At 44.6% G+C, this 17,675-nt stretch overlaps 1 protein-coding gene across 3 annotated transcripts in view; it reads left to right on the forward strand.

Annotated features, from left to right (window-relative positions):
• TRPC4AP (transient receptor potential cation channel subfamily C member 4 associated protein) overlaps nt 1-17,675 on the forward strand; it is a 561,565-nt gene that overhangs the window by 189,331 nt on the left and 354,559 nt on the right. For all 3 annotated transcript variants that reach the window (XM_069243893.1, XM_069243896.1, XM_069243894.1), the window contains exon 9: nt 4,585-4,727. In XM_069243893.1, coding sequence (XP_069099994.1) covers nt 4,585-4,727 — 143 coding nt within the window. The remainder of the gene's footprint in view (nt 1-4,584; nt 4,728-17,675) is intronic.

Below are 17,675 nucleotides of genomic sequence, written 5' to 3' on the forward strand. Positions count from 1 at the left end.
TGTTCGCACTCAAGTTTGTACTGCATTATGGGAAAGTGAACAGAATCAAAGGAAGTTACATACACCATGCTGGACACCTCCAGGTGTTGAGATTGCAAAAACCAAGGAGTTCTTAATAAGATCCATATTTACATTTTGGCTGACAAAGAAGACTTAACATCTGCCATGCTGAGACTTCTCTGCCTGCCAAATTGAGAAATGACCACCAAGTAGGCGGTCAATTCAAAAAACATTAACAGGAGCTGCCGGCATGGTGGTTCCTGGCGGTGCCTTTTTATGTTTGACAGGTCTCATCAGGACAAAAGTTGTCTGACTAAAGTTCCATAGAAACAATGGACCTTCAATAAGGCATCTTGTAAGGAACACATGCTAGAAGACTTCAAGTCCGAGTCTACAATGTATACCGGGCCGCTCTGTTAGTTAGACAGCTCTGTTAGTTAGACCAGTGTGGTAAAGAAATTATTCGGGAGAAGTACATCTTTGTATTGTGTGAAGAAAGCGGTAACATCTACAAGAGTAGTCCTAGAAAAAAGGCAGCAGTGCAACACAGGCCTTTCAGTTCCTCAGATGGTCCAGTAGAGGTAAATGGGTTACTCAGAAAAAGCCACCTTTGCATTGTGTCAAGCCTCCTCCTGATCTGTTGTCATGTTGATGATGGCACACAATACAAGGAAGTGCTTTTCCCAATTAATTCATTTACCTCTATGGTACCGCCTAAGAGACCACAAGGTGCTTTTTGTAGTGTTGATTTTGTCTTGGAGTACTCCTATATGTGTAAATGGGACCATTTTCTCCACCCATTACAAAGGTGTACTTCTTGTGAATAATTTTTTCACCCTACCAGAAATGAAGCTGCTGGATATACATTGTAGACTCTGTCTTGAAATATTCTTGCATATATTGCTTACAGGATGCCTTATTGAAGTTCCCAGGATTCTCAACTTCTAGGGGGAAGTTCAGTCAAATGACCACTAATATTGTGGAAATCATCATCATGCAAAAATTGTCCTGTATCCTTTTTCATTAACATTGATAATGATACAAGTTACTAATTGTTTGCACACTTTCAAAGCAAAAGTAGGAATGTTGGTGAATGAATCATATGGGATATTTGTTTCACTTAATCTGGCTCTCGTGGGCAATCAGGGTGGCCCTTATTTGTATACATAAGTTGCCTAAAAAGCACTTCCAAATCTAGTCAAGACTTTTTTTGGCCAAACAGGTTACTCTGTGACAATGTGGGTTATGTTCTGCCCACCATTATGTTCAGTGCGATGCCTTTAATGCACTTATCAATCAGCAAACTGAATACCTACCACGTTCTGACAGTGAATAAAAGTGAAGACCAGGCCACGATTTCCTCAAGTAGAGGAATACAAATTTGATGACTGCTTGCCTAATAAGGTAGAGGTCCATGGAAGGTAGGTATCCATGCACAGCCATTGAAATGTTTACCCTACGGCAGCTCCACCTTAGTGAATTTTCCAGTACTCCACTTTTGTATGGTACAACATACAACAAGTAGGAAAAACGCAGGACTGGCTGGGGTGAGCAATTGGGACAGCAAACACATTTCCTGCCTCTTTCCTTGCTTAGAGCAGACTCCACAAGGGTGATATGGTCAAGTTTTGTTTAGCTGTTTCAGGAAAGTGATCAGCAAAGTGTTGTTTCTGCGTCCGTGCCATGTCCCCAGAGCATATGAAGTGGAGGCTGATGCTTCTATAGCAGTAAAACTTTCATTGACTTGTCAAAGAAAGTCAAGGGAAGAAATGAGTTTTCTTTTGGTGGTCTAACGAATAACATACCATTGTATGTTACCCTCTGGACCAGGTGGGTAAACAACGTCTTCAAGTGCAATTTATATGACTCGCATTGTATGGCAGAAAAACCTGGTTGTTTTTATCCACTCCTCCCATGTACTTGTTGTAATCAAGTAAACAGGTGGGATTGTAAACTTTGGCCATCTGACCACAATCCATGACAGGGGAAGTGCTTGCCTCATGAATTGTAGTGAGTATGTACACATCACACCTATCCGAAAGTTTGACTGTGAGCTGTTAGTTGGAACACAACGCAGTGCTCTGGGATTTTTTGAGCTTCTTACAAACCGGTTTCTGCTTGAATCCTTTGCGGCGACAAAAAACTGTACTACATGCCAAAGTGCCATCTTTGTATAGCTCACTGAACAGCTGTACTCTTGTATAGAGGTTGTCCACATAAAAGTTATAACCTATGCAAAGGAGTGGCTGGACAAGCTCCATACAATCTTTCCTGTGACTCCTAGCATGGGACGGCAACCTTCAGGGCTTAGAGTGAAACCCTTCCCTGTATACACTCTCAAGATGTACACATAGCCAGTAGAGCTGTGACAGCATTTACCACTTGAGGCCATAGCGAGCTTTTTTGCTCACTATGCACTGCCTGAATAGCAGCCGCCCTTTGCACAGGGTCAATGACTCCTCAATCGTTGCATTATTTCTAGGAGTAGAATTCTCTGGAAACCTGGCAGACAAATGTTCCATAACAGGCCACATTTTGAACAACCTGTCATGGTCTGGATGGTTCCGGGGCAATGCAGCAGGATTGTCATTGGAATACAGCATAGGCTGCAATAGCAAAAAACAATCTCTGCTCATATATGGTGCGAAGATGAGGGTTGCCCAAACCTTGTAAGTATACCTGTAGTACTGCAAGCTTGGTTTGTGCACTTACCCCATTTTGAGTGTAAGACCCAAAAAAATCCTTCAACTCAAGTGAAGTGTGAATACCTTAAACTGCCTTCATGCTCCCTCAGAAATTGTACAGCACACACATTTGTTTGTTGCGCAGTTTGCTCAAGGAAGTCAACATCCAAAAAAGAGATAGACCTAGTCACTTAGCAAATATTTGGCTGTATCATGTTGCCAGTGAAAGGTGGAATGTGGGGCTGAACTAAATTGAGGGGGCGTCGAATAGAGCACTTTGTCTGTGCTCGTCGCCGCATGTGCCTGCTCTCTTGGTTGGTCTAAGCTGCTGTGGATGCTCCACTGTACAGACTGACCTTCTGAGGGGATAGCACAACTTCCATCATAATGCCCCTCAGAATCGCTGGAAGATGAGTCACCGGATGCAACTCTGTCGACTCAAAAATCACTTCCATATTCTGCTCCATTTTGCTCTCCCTCAGATGCTGGCTCAGTGCCTTATGCCTCAGTCTCTGATCCTGCCTCAAAGCTGTCATCCATATCCCGAGCTAGGGCCTGGGAAGTAGTCATCCACCAAGACGCCATCTCTGCTGCTGGCTAAAATTTCCTAAGCAGAAGGCCAAAGTATTGTTCTAAAGCGGTTGATGGGTGTGTTTGTGTGTGAGATCTGTGCAACAACAAATAAACACAAAATTACTTATCTGGTTTTCTGAATCTACAGGTTCTCCGAAGACAATAAACAAAAGACAAAGTATTACTTCACCTAGTCACATATCCAATACCACAGGTACTTTTGTCATGGTTTATTCAAAACTTTTTTGGGAGGCCTGGTGGGCCATTACCAGTGTAAAAGTAATTGCCTGAAACCAAACCTCTACCATTGTTGTCAAATGTGCGCATTCATGCAGTAGCCCCTTCACCTTTGTGCGCAGGCTGCTCCTTGTGAAGACTCAGTGCTATCAGCAGGTTCACTGGAATTATATGGCGGAAGAGCAGCAAATTCTGTGACAGGGTGTACTAAATTATATAAAATCCAAATTATGCGACAAAATGATGCACTTTCTTAACAGTATTACTTTTTTGAGTTTGGAACAAATATTTTACCTGGACACACATTTTACCTTAATAGCACCAGTATAGCAGCCAAATACACGATAATCAACTGAATGATGACCAATCAACCATTGCGTAGGGCCTTTCACTACTTGCAAAAATGTAGATAATATTTAGAACATATTAACGTCTGATAAGGATATTCTGGTACCCCACTGTGCTGCTAATAAATACATCTAAAAAGTCTGCAACAAACCACTTCTATGTGCATTCCTCACATTATTTTTGGTCACCATTTTAAGAAAATAAAAACATTTATTAACAGATTAAAAGAATAACATATTTGAGTATTTATGGTGAAATATCATAGTTCTTTACACTTGCTTTTCTGAGCGGACTGAAAACCACAAATGCAAGACTGTAGAACCTGAGAAATCTGTCACAGAGAATATTTATTTTTCATTCATTTGGTGCTCTCATTGTTCACCTCAGTTAGGTATTGTAGTCCGTGTTTGAGATTGAAGAGCCATTAACAGTCAAGTGCATACTCTATTTGCATATTTGTGTTTGAAATTGGTAGCAGAGTATCATCATTAATTTGCTTTTGCAGACCTATTGAAGCTGCAGTGCTATGCGAGGTGTCTGAAGGTAGTAGGTTGAATTATTAGTCATTAAATTGGATTGATGTGTGAATACTGTTCCTTTTGTATATGGTGATTTGTTTTTATTGGCCACAGGCTGCTTGCTCACCCAATTTGAAAGTTTTTATAGCTTAAATTTAACTGGGACCCTAATTTACTAGGACCATCTATTTGAAAATATTTGACTCTTTTTTTTTTTTATCCAGAATCGTCAGATGAAAGTGGACTGGCAAATGCCTCTGGAAGAACCCAGCTGCCTCAGTCAATGAAGATAATGCATGAGATCATGTACAAAGTAGAGGTTCTTTATGTGCTTTGTGTTCTGCTCATGGGACGACAGAGGAACCAGGTGAGCTTTTTATGGTTCTTATGCTGTGTCCCAACCCTTTCAGTGACATCCGAGTGCGATCTGTAAACAATCTTATTCACTGCACACAGGTGGTTGGCAGTGGGAACTTATGGCTAAGTCAGGGTTTCCATTGAAAGTCTGTTTTTTGTTTTCTGAATAATTTTGATGTTGTTCGAATCAGCAGAAAGCATTCCAAAAAGGCAACAACAGTTATCTGATTAAGATTCAGCATGGCAGTTTGTTTACAGATCCGTCAAGGCATGCATGCAGTGGGAGTGGAGGGCATGATCTGGGGCAAGTGGTTTGGGAAGTAGTCAGAGAACTGACTTTTCCCTATTGGAACTTCAGTAGGATTATTCTCTACAGAAAAAAAATCTGAAGAATTGCACTTAATTGCATGAATTCAGAAGTTTACTGAAGGAAGTGATTTTTGCTTGGTTTGGTTTCAATGCATTTGTGTTTTTGAGAAATTGGTGTCAGACCTTTGTTGGTCCCCTCTTGGGTTTGCAGACCTGGGACAGGATCCATGAAACCAAGAGGAAGGAGCCCAAGACTCTCTAACAGTTTGCAGAACACAGATGGAGTGTGATTTCCCCAACCCTCCCCCCCCCCAAAAACAAATGTAATACGTATTACCTACTGGCATTCACAAATGGATACAAGAAAACAGGAGGACAAGGAATCCTTGTACTCTTATACTGCCCTTGATGAGAAACGCGAGGAGGAGGAGCTACCAAGCAGCTGCAGCGAGCAGGAAGCCGGAGCCGCAGAGCAGGGCCCTCAAACACAACTGCGGTCGGCGCAATAACCACCACCGCCGCTACTTGCCGCAACTGCAGGTGAGGGTTGACGGTCGGGGTCAGAGGGCGTGGAGGAGGCATCTCTGTCCGGGGGGCTGAAACACATCGGCGAAGAGTGCCTCGGGCTTCCCCAGTGACTGCTGCAGAGCCGCCGATCGTGGCACACCACAGCGTAGCACTCGCGACGTGGCGGAGCAGAAGCTGCTGCTTGACTCTTCTCTCCCCGTGTGCAATTGACTACATCGGCTCCTGGCCCCCACCAGCATGGAAGGCCCTGAAGGCTCAGAAAAGCTTGGAGCGCTCAGAGGTTGGTGACCTCATCTCAGCTTAGCTGCAACCCCCCCTTGTTACACCCAACGGCTGACAGAGGAGGCTAGGGAGGGCTAAAAGAGGATCTAAAGGAGCTTGCACACAGCTGCAGGTGGCCATTTTTTGCAAGGTTGAGCAAGGCTGCACAAGGTTTTGGCAAGGCTGCGGTAAGGCAGCGGCAAGGCCATGGCGAGGTAAGCCCTGCCGCATTTGGGTTGAGCCCTGGGCCATGGAACGGGTCTGACCAGGTTCGGGTGTAGCTTGTGGATTGTGGGCTGGGTGAGCTCCTGTGCCTGCTGCTGTTCATTCGTCATCTCAGCACATCAGTACCACAGCCCTAGGGGTGGATTGAGGGTCTTGGGCTACTACTGTACTTATTTCTCACCACCCCCTGCCTCGCACCACCTCTACAGTGTGCTCGTGCCCCCCTCTTCATCAGGCAAGATAAATTCTTCAGGAGAGGGGAGAGGCGGCGCTAAGAAAAAACATGAAGACCTAAACTTTAGCCAGCTTAACCCACACCATAGCTCACTTCAACACCACCAGCTTGCCCAGACCACCCTCAGGGTTCCAGGGCAGCAAAGCACCCAGAATCTGGCAGTAATTGGCAACCTCAGTCAGCATACATTGCCTTTCAGTATGAGGTTAGGGAAAGCCAGAAGCTCACTGCAGCAAGAAAGTACGCAGAGGAAGCTTGCACAACAACCCACTTCCTCCACAACTACTTCTCAGGGTCGGGACCACGCAGCAAGCCAGGATATCCAAACGAAAATCACCTCCAAATTTAAATTTCTGAGGGACGCAATCTTTGCCATCTTCTCAGACATATCTTATAGTAAGATCTTGCCAGCCCCCTTCGAGCCTACAATAGTTGTTCAAACTAGGACTACGCAGCAGTGCCCCCTTAAGGTCCTGTTGCCTGTATCAGTGGCAGAGGTCACTTCCAACTCCCAGTTTATCATCTTGGCGGATCAATGGGCCCCTGTTGAACTCAGACAGATACTCTGAACGCCCAACAAGTCTAGTAAGTAGAACTCTAGAACCGTGCAAAATGATTGATTTAACCATCACCCAGGTCCCTCACATGCAAGCCTGGGAGATAGTAGGCCTACCTTCTTTTCAGCTATCAACCTTGGCCCAGCACGATCTAACAGAGTACACAAAAGAAGGGTGGCAAGCAAGCACAGCAAGTCAGGCAAGTGCAGCAAGCAGAGCAATAGACCTCCTAGGTATCTGGCCTTTCCACCACCAGCTCGACAGGCCAGGACGTGGAACATCCAGGCCAAATAAACGTAATTTCTGCCTCTACAGCAGCAAGATCTCTAGCACAAGAGAACGGCAGTGCATTCTCACCTATCTCATGCCTTCAAGTACGTACGCCCTCAGCTTCAGAGGACCTAGCTGACCGTATAGAATCTAAAGCAACAACTCTTATCTCAGTTTCCTATCAACTGGATGGAGCTAGCAATCAAATGCCAATGGAGAAACACTGGGAAAAGATCCAGGACAAAGAAAGCTCACCATACACGGGTTCACAGGCCCACGTAGAGTGCAGAGAGAACTCCCATCTGACACTGGAAGAGTGGGATGAGATGCTGACCACCTATGCTACTGACCTTGAACAGCGGGCTAATCTAGATGAGGTGAATCCAATAGCAAAGACTCCCAAATCAGAGGCCACTGCAAAAAGTAACAACTCTTCCCTAGAAGCAGGAGTCTGGCCGTCTATCCTGAAGACCATACAATCCATAGGCAACGCTATGGATTACCACTCTGCAAAAATGGATATTCAAATAGAGATATTGAATACTGTAGCTACTCATGTGGCCGGAATCAATAGTAGGATCACTATCTTAATCTCATCAGAAGGGCCCAAAATGATGCAAGAGAGACAACCTTAAGGTGTGCATGCTCCGCTACACTGGAAAAATTGAGCATGTTACCAGCCACTCTCGACAGCTCATTTGATGAGCTAAAGGGCTTTCTGAGGCCCCAGTCGGTGAATTGGATCAACCCATCTCCAGAAGAGACAGTGGATAAAGGAAGCAGCCCAGTGCCGATACAACCTAAAACCACTATGACTGGTTCAAACATACTCAGCCCTCTGTTAGCAGTTGAACTTTTTTTGGGCTCCTTACCGCTCACAAACCCCACTCAAGAGCCCCAGCAACAGAATTGGGTATAGCCATATATTGGGACTCAAAGAAAGATATTCCAAACAGTGCCTTCAGCAGTAGGACTGATTCATGCCAGCCTGGTCTCAATAGCCCACCTCAATACACACTACCTTTAAGCCCAACGTAAGCAGTCAGAGGCGTAAGACCGAAAGATGACAAGAAAAGCAAGTCATGGAATACAGATTTTCCAGAAACCAACTAGAATGACACCATTTTTGGAAAATCCACCCACAGTGCCAGAAAGGAACGCAGCAAATCCCCCTAATGAGGGAAGGGGAAGAGTGGCTGACACAACTAAGGATAAAGCTTCTCCAGTGCAAGCAGCATCAACAGCCGAAGGCCAGAACTCTGTTCAGGGGGTCACAATAGGGCCTTTCCCAACCCCATATCTTCAGCCAGCCAAAGAAAATGCAAACAGAACGTTTTGTGGGCCATTAACCTCATCTACAATAAATAGTGCCATTCTAAACACCCACAATTTAATTATTAATGCACCTTCAGCAGGCAACTTATTGCCACCAAACTTAGCTAATGAAACCCAGGGTGAGTTAGCCACAGGTCCGCCACCCTCTCAAATAATTATTTCTGACATCCATCCCGGGAGTCCCAAAGACCAGCTTGACTTTGAAGAGAACCATTCAAATTAAACCAGCGGGATCTTTCAAGGCGCAGACACGTATAGGGCTCACTAGCTCTGCTAACATTAATGTGTTTTCCAAGAGCACGCCCTGCAAGAACTTAAAAACACAAGATCACAGCGCAGCCCTGTTCCACCCACTGTTCATTAGGAAATTATGACATTGTCAATCGAGGAAACATCACAACATTGTTGAAACAGATTCCAGACCTAGCCGGTGCTACCTGAGCAGACATAGAATATGTTAAATACGTAAACTTAAATCATGGGCAACAGGGAAACACCTAAAAGGTCATCTGGAGCTCACTGGACATGGCAGACAAGGTGCAATGTGAAAGTAGTCACTTTTTAGCTTGGGGCATAATTTTAGAAAAATATCTAGAATGAGGGTAAACACAGCCGCTCAGAAGAAAAAAGGCAGCAGGCCAGGAAATGTCTGGGGCCCCTCAAAACCAAGGAAAACACCAGCAAATCAAACTAAGTACATCAAGACATGAGCCAGCACTGGAAGGGGCCAGCTACCAATGAGTGGGAGTGGATTGCAAGAGCACTAAACAAGCCACAACAGGCAAGGTGACTGTGGCAGCTCAAGGAGATGCCTTGGAACTAGTTAAACAAACTCTCCAACTTTGCTCCTGGAATATCCACCATTAGCAAGCAAGCTTGAATGCCAAGACTTTCTCCTACCTTCAAAAGTGTTCAGTGGTTTCCTTACAGGAGACCTGGGCTCAAGAACTGATTGCCATCCCAGGATTCTCACATCCTACAATCCTAGCGACCAAAAAAAAAACTAAATTTGGACTCCCTAGAGGGGGCCTTTCAGTCTACTTGTCTACATCTATCAAGATCAGCATTAAGGAGCAAAAACCAGACTTGAATAACATTCAAATATTGCACATAGCAGTGCAGAAAAGGCGAGCAGCAACTAACTGTCTTTGAGTGTCATTAGTTAACCTTTATGTACCGCCAGACTGCAAAGAGCATGCAGACATGGTGAAGAATCTGTGCGACCGCTTCATCAGACTAGGACATCCCATCTGCATCCCTGGTTATAGTAACAGGCAATTATAGTACCTGCTTACTAGGCTCCTCACCAACGAGCAACATTATTGAGGCTCAAGAGTGCCAGTGGGTCATTCCAGTTCAGAAAGACACAGAGATAAGGAGAAGCCAAAGGGACCCAGTTTTGCTCAGCAAATTGGAGCAACTGGGCCTACGGGCCCTGAACGGCTGCTTCCAGGGTGGTTTTCTGCCTCCAATTTCCTTTTACTCTGCCAGCAGCAATTCCCTGATTTATTACACGTTTGATTCCCTTCCCCAACAATTTTGCTCTTTTAAAACGGGAGAAGGAGCAGAGAGTGACTACCTGCAGCAGGAGCTGGAACTTGCCTTTGCGGTGACCGTGAACACACCAGCTGCAGACCCTTCATGATCAGTCTACCTATGTGACCTAAGAAGGGGAAAATTGTCAGCAACCAACATAGATTCCTCGTAACAGGAAGCTGAAAACCATTACAAGCTGGCTCAAAGCAACAGGAGTTCTTTGACAAGCAACTGGAAAACAGCCACAGCAACTTCTTCCCAACAACACACCTTAAGTCAACTGCCATACAGCTGTAACATCAACTGGCTCTCCACAACAAAGTTGGAACAAGTGCGTGAGCAGAGAAATAGCAACACTGAAAAGGGAGGTCAATAGAGCTATGAGAGCAGCACGACCGCTCCCTGAAAATGAAGCTTGCTTATCTGATCTCAGGTGCAAGAAAAAAGGAGTTACAAAGGGCCATCTGGACAAAAAAGGGGGAATTGTCGAACAGCTTCTGGGCAAAGCTCATCTGGAACGTAAAGCACCACAATGCAAATGCCTTCTGCCGATCTGTCAACTCCCTAAAAGACAAAGCGCCACTACACCCTGGATCAAATGTGTCTGAATAAGCCTGGGCCTCATTCCTTACTGCTCACTTTAATAATAATCCGATAAAGGAAGCAGACACATTAGGCAACCCAGGGCAGGCTTGGGAGATGAGTAACTCTACTCAGATCCACCGCCCATCATTCCAGAGGAGGTTGAAGCCTAGACGAGGAAACGATAAAACAGCAGGACATTAAGGTAGACTTTGGGTGCTCCTGGCCCAAATGGAATTCCCCAAGCCATTTATAAGCCCAACCCAGCAAAATGGGCAGGGTACATGGCCCATTTATTCACCAGTGCTCTGTTAGTTTCCTCAGTCCCAGCGTCCTGGAAAGGGTCCATCATTTCACCACTCTTCAAGGGTGGGACATGTCAAAACCGGAAAACTACAAATTGATAGCCCTCATTGACAATGAGGCGCAGTACTATGCAGGCATCCTATTGGAACAGCTCCTTGACTGGGCAGATACCAGATTCATCATCCCTATCAATCAAATGGGGTCCACAAATAAAAAAAACTGGGATGTCCACAAACATCACGGCACTGACCTTGCTAGTCGAAACCTCAAAATCAACCAAAAAACATTGTACCTGTGTTACATAGATTACAAAGCGGCTTTTGACAGTGTCCCACAAAACCTGCTATGTAATAAGCTAAAGAACTGGGGCGTACTGTCAATGCTATTGAGAGCAAGTGAAAACGTATATGTGGACATTTTGGTCAGAATAAAGCTGGACAACGGGGCCAGCATCTCAGAGGCCATCCCAACATCTTGAAGGCTGTATTCTGGCCTGGATATTCTCTAATCTGTTTCTGTCAGACCTTTCTTCATCCTTGGCTGCGCTAATTTCTAATGCCCCAAAGCTTGGCACCATCTTACTGTCAAATGTGTTGTATTCCGATGATCTGGCGCTGATCAGCGCAAGACGGGGATGCATAGCCTTCTGAATGCCACTTATGACTACTCATTAAGGAACGGCCTGACAATTAACACCAAGAAAACTAAAATTATGAATTGCTATAGAAGAACGAGTGGTAAAATCAGGTGGTTCCTACACTCCACAAAGGTTGAAGTCACCAACTGTAAATACCTTAGCCTCACATTTGACAACAAATGTAATTTTAAGCCACACAGGGAGGAAATGAAGAGAAAAGTGTTTGCACTGACCGCAGGGCTCAGGGTTCTCTTCGATAACCTGAACGGACGATCTTACAGCCCCATTCTTAAAATAGCTAGGGCGAAGTTAGTCCCGACCTTGGCGTATGGAAGGGAAACCCTTTTAGGGAGCCCTTCAACCACTCTGGACAACACTGTTAACTACTTCTGTCGAAAAATGTTTCTGTCTACCAAGCTACACCTCAGCAACCCAGATTAGGCTAGAATTTAGTCTCACCAAACAAACAATAGCCGGAAGCGCAGCATTTGTCATCTTGTGCCACATGTTCCAGTTTGCTAAAAGGATGTACCCTAAATTACAGCATCTGGCTGTAAATCAATAAACCCCACTCAGCAGCTTGAAAATTCCTCAAAGTCCATTGACCAGCTCGGACTGGCTCAGCTATGGTCCACAACGCCCACACTTGAGTTGTTTAGAAAGACAACCGGCAAAATGTCCAGACTAATTTCATCATTAGAGAACAAGGCTTCTCTTTAGGACCGTGCCTATGCATGGATAGTACTAAATAGTTACACGCAGCTAAAACCAGAACCATATTTGGGTGAAGCCTTCAGCAGCAGGATCAAGGGAACCTTTCTAAAATAACTCCTTGGAGTTCTCCCCACTAATGCACATGCAGTACCCTGGCTAAGGGTAGCTAGAGAAATTATGCAGCCTCTCCAAAGAAGATGCAACCCATGTTTTCTGCATATGTAGTTCTCTAAATCTGTGGCGTCGCTGGCTCTGGACATTCTGGATCCAGGCAGGGGTGCGTTCTTGCAGGCAAGCACAAACTGCTTCCCTAAACTATAAGGACCCTAGAGTGATCTCCAGAACGGTAAAATATAGGCAGTTGATCAGGCTTTAAAGAAAGCCCTATGTCAGCAGGCACCTCCCACCCCCCCCCAAAAAAAACACATCCCGTGATCTCAGATTTCCAGCTGGGTCAGGGATACAGTGCCTCTCCCACTATCTACTGCAGTAGTCCTGAACTCCTGGCCCACATTACTACTGCATTTCATTAATTATTTGCACATTTGCTTCCTGCAGAAAGCACTTTCCTCACACATTACACCCCTCCTACATTATTGTATATAATAAGTCGTACTTTTTGAGCTGGGTCATTGCTCATCGGTCAGTGAGACTCTCTTGCTGGTCTATGCTTAGTTTTATTGTTTTAATTACATTTATTTATCACTGTATTTTTATCTTGAAATGATCTTCATTAATCACTCATTAAGTTTTAATTACTAGCGGTCGCCAGTTGGTAGTTATAGTTAGGACCTAGTTTCCATAGGAAAAGCATTTTTCAACTAGCCTATCTTTGGTACCATTTGCGGAATCTTCCCAAACTTTTCTATTTAAAAAAAAAAAAAAAAAAGTAAAAAAAAAGTACCTTCCATGGTCTTGTTATGCATGGAATGTTTTTGGGATGATCAGTCAAGCAGAGGCTGAGAAAAGGTGGGGGGGGGGAATGAGGGTTGTCAGTAAAAGTGTGTTTCCCTTGTTAATTCCCATAGACTCTTTAGCCACGCCTGCAGCTCAAACTGCTGGACAGAATTACACCAGATTTGGCAGAAAGGTAGCTTTTGGCCCACAGATTATGCTTTTTTCATTTTTTTTTATATTTGGTGTTAATCCGTTCAATAGTTTTTGAGATATTAAAGAGAAAATAAATCTGTGTATCTAAGGCTTCAGATCTAGTTAGATCTCCTGCTGATATCTGATTGGTTGCCTACACCTCAAACAAGCAGTGTTGGAAGCCATTTTGGGACTCTGCTTTGACATTGGGGTGTTTTTTGGGAAGGGGGGTTTTGCGGGGGGCTGGTGGTAGGGGGGAATGTGTAACCCTGGGCTACAAAATCAATGCATGGGGTCTGTGGGGCAACAAAAATACAATACCACCTCTCCGGGGCTACTATATTAAAATAAAGCAGGGTGTCGGGACCACCTCCTCCCCAGGCTATTGTTAAAGGTGTGTGGGGAGCAGCACCCTAGAGGCCAATTGATCATTAAAAGAGGAGCGGGCCCCCCTCCCGGGCAATATATGGCCCTAGGGACCACCACCTTTCTGGGTGCTGGCCCATTCCGATCAAAAAAGGAGGGGGGCATGTGTGCTCCCTCCCCAGCCATACATGGCTCTAGGGACCATCGCCTCACAAGGCCTGCTTCTTCTACCTCCTTAGGTGCCTACCCTCAGGAGGTAGCTGTTTGCTTGGTGTGAGCTGATAGCTCCCGCCAAGCAAAAGCAAACCTAACTTCACTCCCAGCAGGTGGGAGCGTTAACACTGCTCCTGCTTGCTGGGAGCTCAGTTTTCATCTCTTTCCCTGCCAGGTGTCATGCGAGCAGGGGAAGAGATTAAAAGATTGCTCCTGCACGCAGGCAGCTCCATTTTTAGAAGCTCCCCTGCATTTGGGACCAGTGCTGGCTCCCAAAGGAGGCGGGGAGCCAGCTGGGTCCGCAGGGACCTTTTAGGCTCCCCTGCGGTCCCCATCAAGAAAAAGTAGGTACCCTCGGTGTGGCCAGGGCACCCACGAGGATGTGGCCAGGCCCCAGGGGATAGGGTCCATGGGGCCAAAATCAGACTAGGGAGGGGAGCTCGGTGGCCCCTCTCCCTTTTTTAATATAAAAAAGGCTCGGGGGAGGTGGTGGTTTTCGGGGCCTGGTTCGTGTGGCAGGCCCTGTGGCCAACCTCCGCTGCGCACCACTATAGCTGGATTAACGAATAGTAATTAAAATTACTTTACATTTAAAAAAAACATAGAAATTCACTGAAAAAACAATGGTGACAGTGGTGTTATAGTTATGCTCACATTTTAAACATACAAAACGTTAGAAATTAAGCTGTTTTTAGTTACTTCAAGTAACTGTAAATCATGTCCTGAGGTAACTATAACTCCTGTCCTTGCCCTGCACTGCTCGTTACCCCACATATTACAGCACTCATGACATCTTTGATAACATAATTGTTTATATCAATTTGATGAAAAAACTGTGCATGGCGGGGCCACGAGATATAGTTACCTTAGGGCACAAGTTATAGCTAGTTGAAATAACTTGAATTAGAACATCTGAATTTTTATGGTTTTGTACATTTAAAATGTGAGCCTTACTGTAACGTCCCTTAAACCTTTGGCTTTTTAAGTGAATATATATATATATATATGTAGGAAAGTGGCTCTTTTTCACATGGTTATATATATATATATATATATACACACACACGCACACTCACACTCTCTCTCCCTCTGTCCTGATACTTGATGGAATTTTGACACAGTGCACTGGGTTCCTGACAACCAGCCAGATCTCTTTCCCAAAACTGTACAATTCTTTCCCCAATTTGAAAACCCTTTAGCACCCTTTGTAAGATCCTAGTAAATGGTAACCCTGGTACCTAGGGCCTGAGGTACTAAAGAGGGTCCTCAAGGGCTGCAGCACGAATTGTGCCACATTAAGGGACCCTGCACCAAGCACATGACAGGCTGCCATTGCAGGCTGCATGTCTTTGTGCAGACAAAAGACAGAAAATGACGTGGCACACAGCCTGTGTGCCATGTCCCTTAACACTGCATGCAATAAATGTAAGTCACCCCTACAGCAGGCCTTACAGCCCTAAGGCAGGGTGCATTAGATTACATGTGAGGACATCTCTGCCAGAGCAGATATGCCCCTACTGTGTCTTTGTTGATACCTAGACATAGTAAGGTGGCAGGGAAGCCAGTTTCAACCCGTGTTCTAGACACTGGTCAATATGAGATCCACAGCTACATGGTGGCATCACTGAAGATATGGTTGTTTAGTATCAGACATCTCGTATTGGTGGACTGCGTGCCTTCAATAAAGACTCAAGACCTCCCATGAACAGCAGACCTGTTCTCTAAACTCCGAAGGAAGGACTCTGAAGCCTCTGGAACCACCAAAACCATACACCTGAAGTCACAACTGCACCCTTTGCCTTCTGCCCAAGTTGAAGTGGGTCACAGGTGCCAACAAGGTTCTCCATCCCTCCAGAGTCTGAGTCCAGTGTGGTTTCACCCCTCCTGGACTCCCCAACGGTGCCCGCAGCCTCTGCTTGCAGGCCCCCTCTACGTCACTGCTCCGGTATGGAAAACTCTACACCTGAAGACACCTCTTCACCTGTCGTCCCTGAGCTGCAGAGAAGAGGATGAAAGGTGCCTACCTGTGCCTGTGCTTTGTGAGGCCTGTGCCCCGCTGTTGGTTTGGCCTGACTGACTTCCTGGCTAGATCCTGCAGGCTCTTTTCCCAGTGACTGATATCCATTGAAATGCATTGGGCACCAACACAGTTTTGCACCCGCAACCAGCCCCCCCCCCCCCCCCCCCCCCTCCCCCCACACACACACACACACACACACACACACACACACACACACTCTCACACACTGCTGGTGCCACCTTGGCCCTTGCTCACCACTCACCTTAACTCATGGAGATTGGAGTTGTACATCAATGTACTGCACCTGTTGGCAGACCTTTTTTCCTCCCATAGGATAACATTACAGAACTCAGAAATTACCCTGTGTGCACTTTTTAAATTGAAACAAATTCCTACTTAAAAACGTACTTACCTGAACGATTTTTATCTGATGCCTAAACATATATGAACATAATTGTTGTTCTTATAGATTGTGTGGATTTCCTTTTGAGTCGTGTGCCTCCTTTATTGACTACTGTGTGTGTTTGTGGCTGTCTTGCACTCCTCTGTTATGCCTAAGGCTGCTTGGCCACACTACCTCAAAATAAAGCACTTGGGGATTGCGTAGCAAGTCCTCGTCCACTCATTGGGGAACCCCTAGACCCTTTACACTGTATATCCACAAAGAAAACCTTGAAAATAACTGACAACGTCAGCTAAAGTGTAGTTATTGCAAGGCCTGGGATTACCACTCAAAGATATGCTTAAAAAACAACTTAAATTCTCTTAGAAAATTAAAATGAAATTATGGGTACAAAACACAACCTTAAAAAACAACTAAATTCACCAGGTCTGGTTAGCTCAGTTGTCCATAACTCGCACACTAGCCATGGAAACCATACCTCGCACCAAGTGCAGTGTTTGACATCACAGTATTTATTCCAATAAATAAGACCTAAAAGCACAAAATAATTAAATAAATAGCAAACATGATCACGCCATTAAAAAATAGTACATTCAAAGTTCTCTTTCCTGTAATGATAATGTGATATATAATCTCAAATGTAAGATTGTGTATGACATTTATAATTGCATCATTCACCTCAAGCGTTGAGGTCATAAGCGTTGCATTTGGTATGTGAGTTTTGGTTTGTTTGGCTGTTGGGCAATTCTCTTGGTAAAACAAAAGCACAGCAGGGAAGAGTATGGTTACTTTATGCTTGTCTAAAATTACCCACTACCATTCCTCATTAGTAATCTTTATTCTAGCAATGAAATCAGGATTAACTGTGCATTTAAGATGCTTAAGTTCTGAAATACTGTCCTTTATGAATGTTTGTTGAAAAAGCAAACCTTACTTTATTACATTTTCCATGTCACATTCCCAGTTAGTAATTAATCCTTAATTGTAAATATTAAGAAAGATAGCTTCTTAACCCTTAGTGCTCATGAATAGCGGACAATAGCAAATACTTCTCATTATATACATTTGTTGTAATTATACAAATCCATTTTCTGTTCATGCCTCAAAAAAGGGATGAGCCAGTGAAAAGGACTAGAAGCAAAAAATATGTGAAGCCATCTCTGATGCTAGACTATGAGGGAGCACATTTCAAGATCTGAAGAGTCTCTTTTGTCACGCCTATAGTCATTACCCACTATTTTAAGTTAGATTTTGCATAGGCACGTGTGATTTGACAGTCAACCTCTAGCTGCATAACTGTAGTTACACGTAACTGGTGTCCTAATTACTTTTGGAATTTGTCTGGCCAAAGTAGTCAATATTTTCTGCACTA

This window comes from Pleurodeles waltl, chromosome 7 (assembly GCF_031143425.1).
Source record: "Pleurodeles waltl isolate 20211129_DDA chromosome 7, aPleWal1.hap1.20221129, whole genome shotgun sequence".
In the NCBI taxonomy this organism is placed as follows: Eukaryota; Metazoa; Chordata; class Amphibia; order Caudata; family Salamandridae; genus Pleurodeles; species Pleurodeles waltl.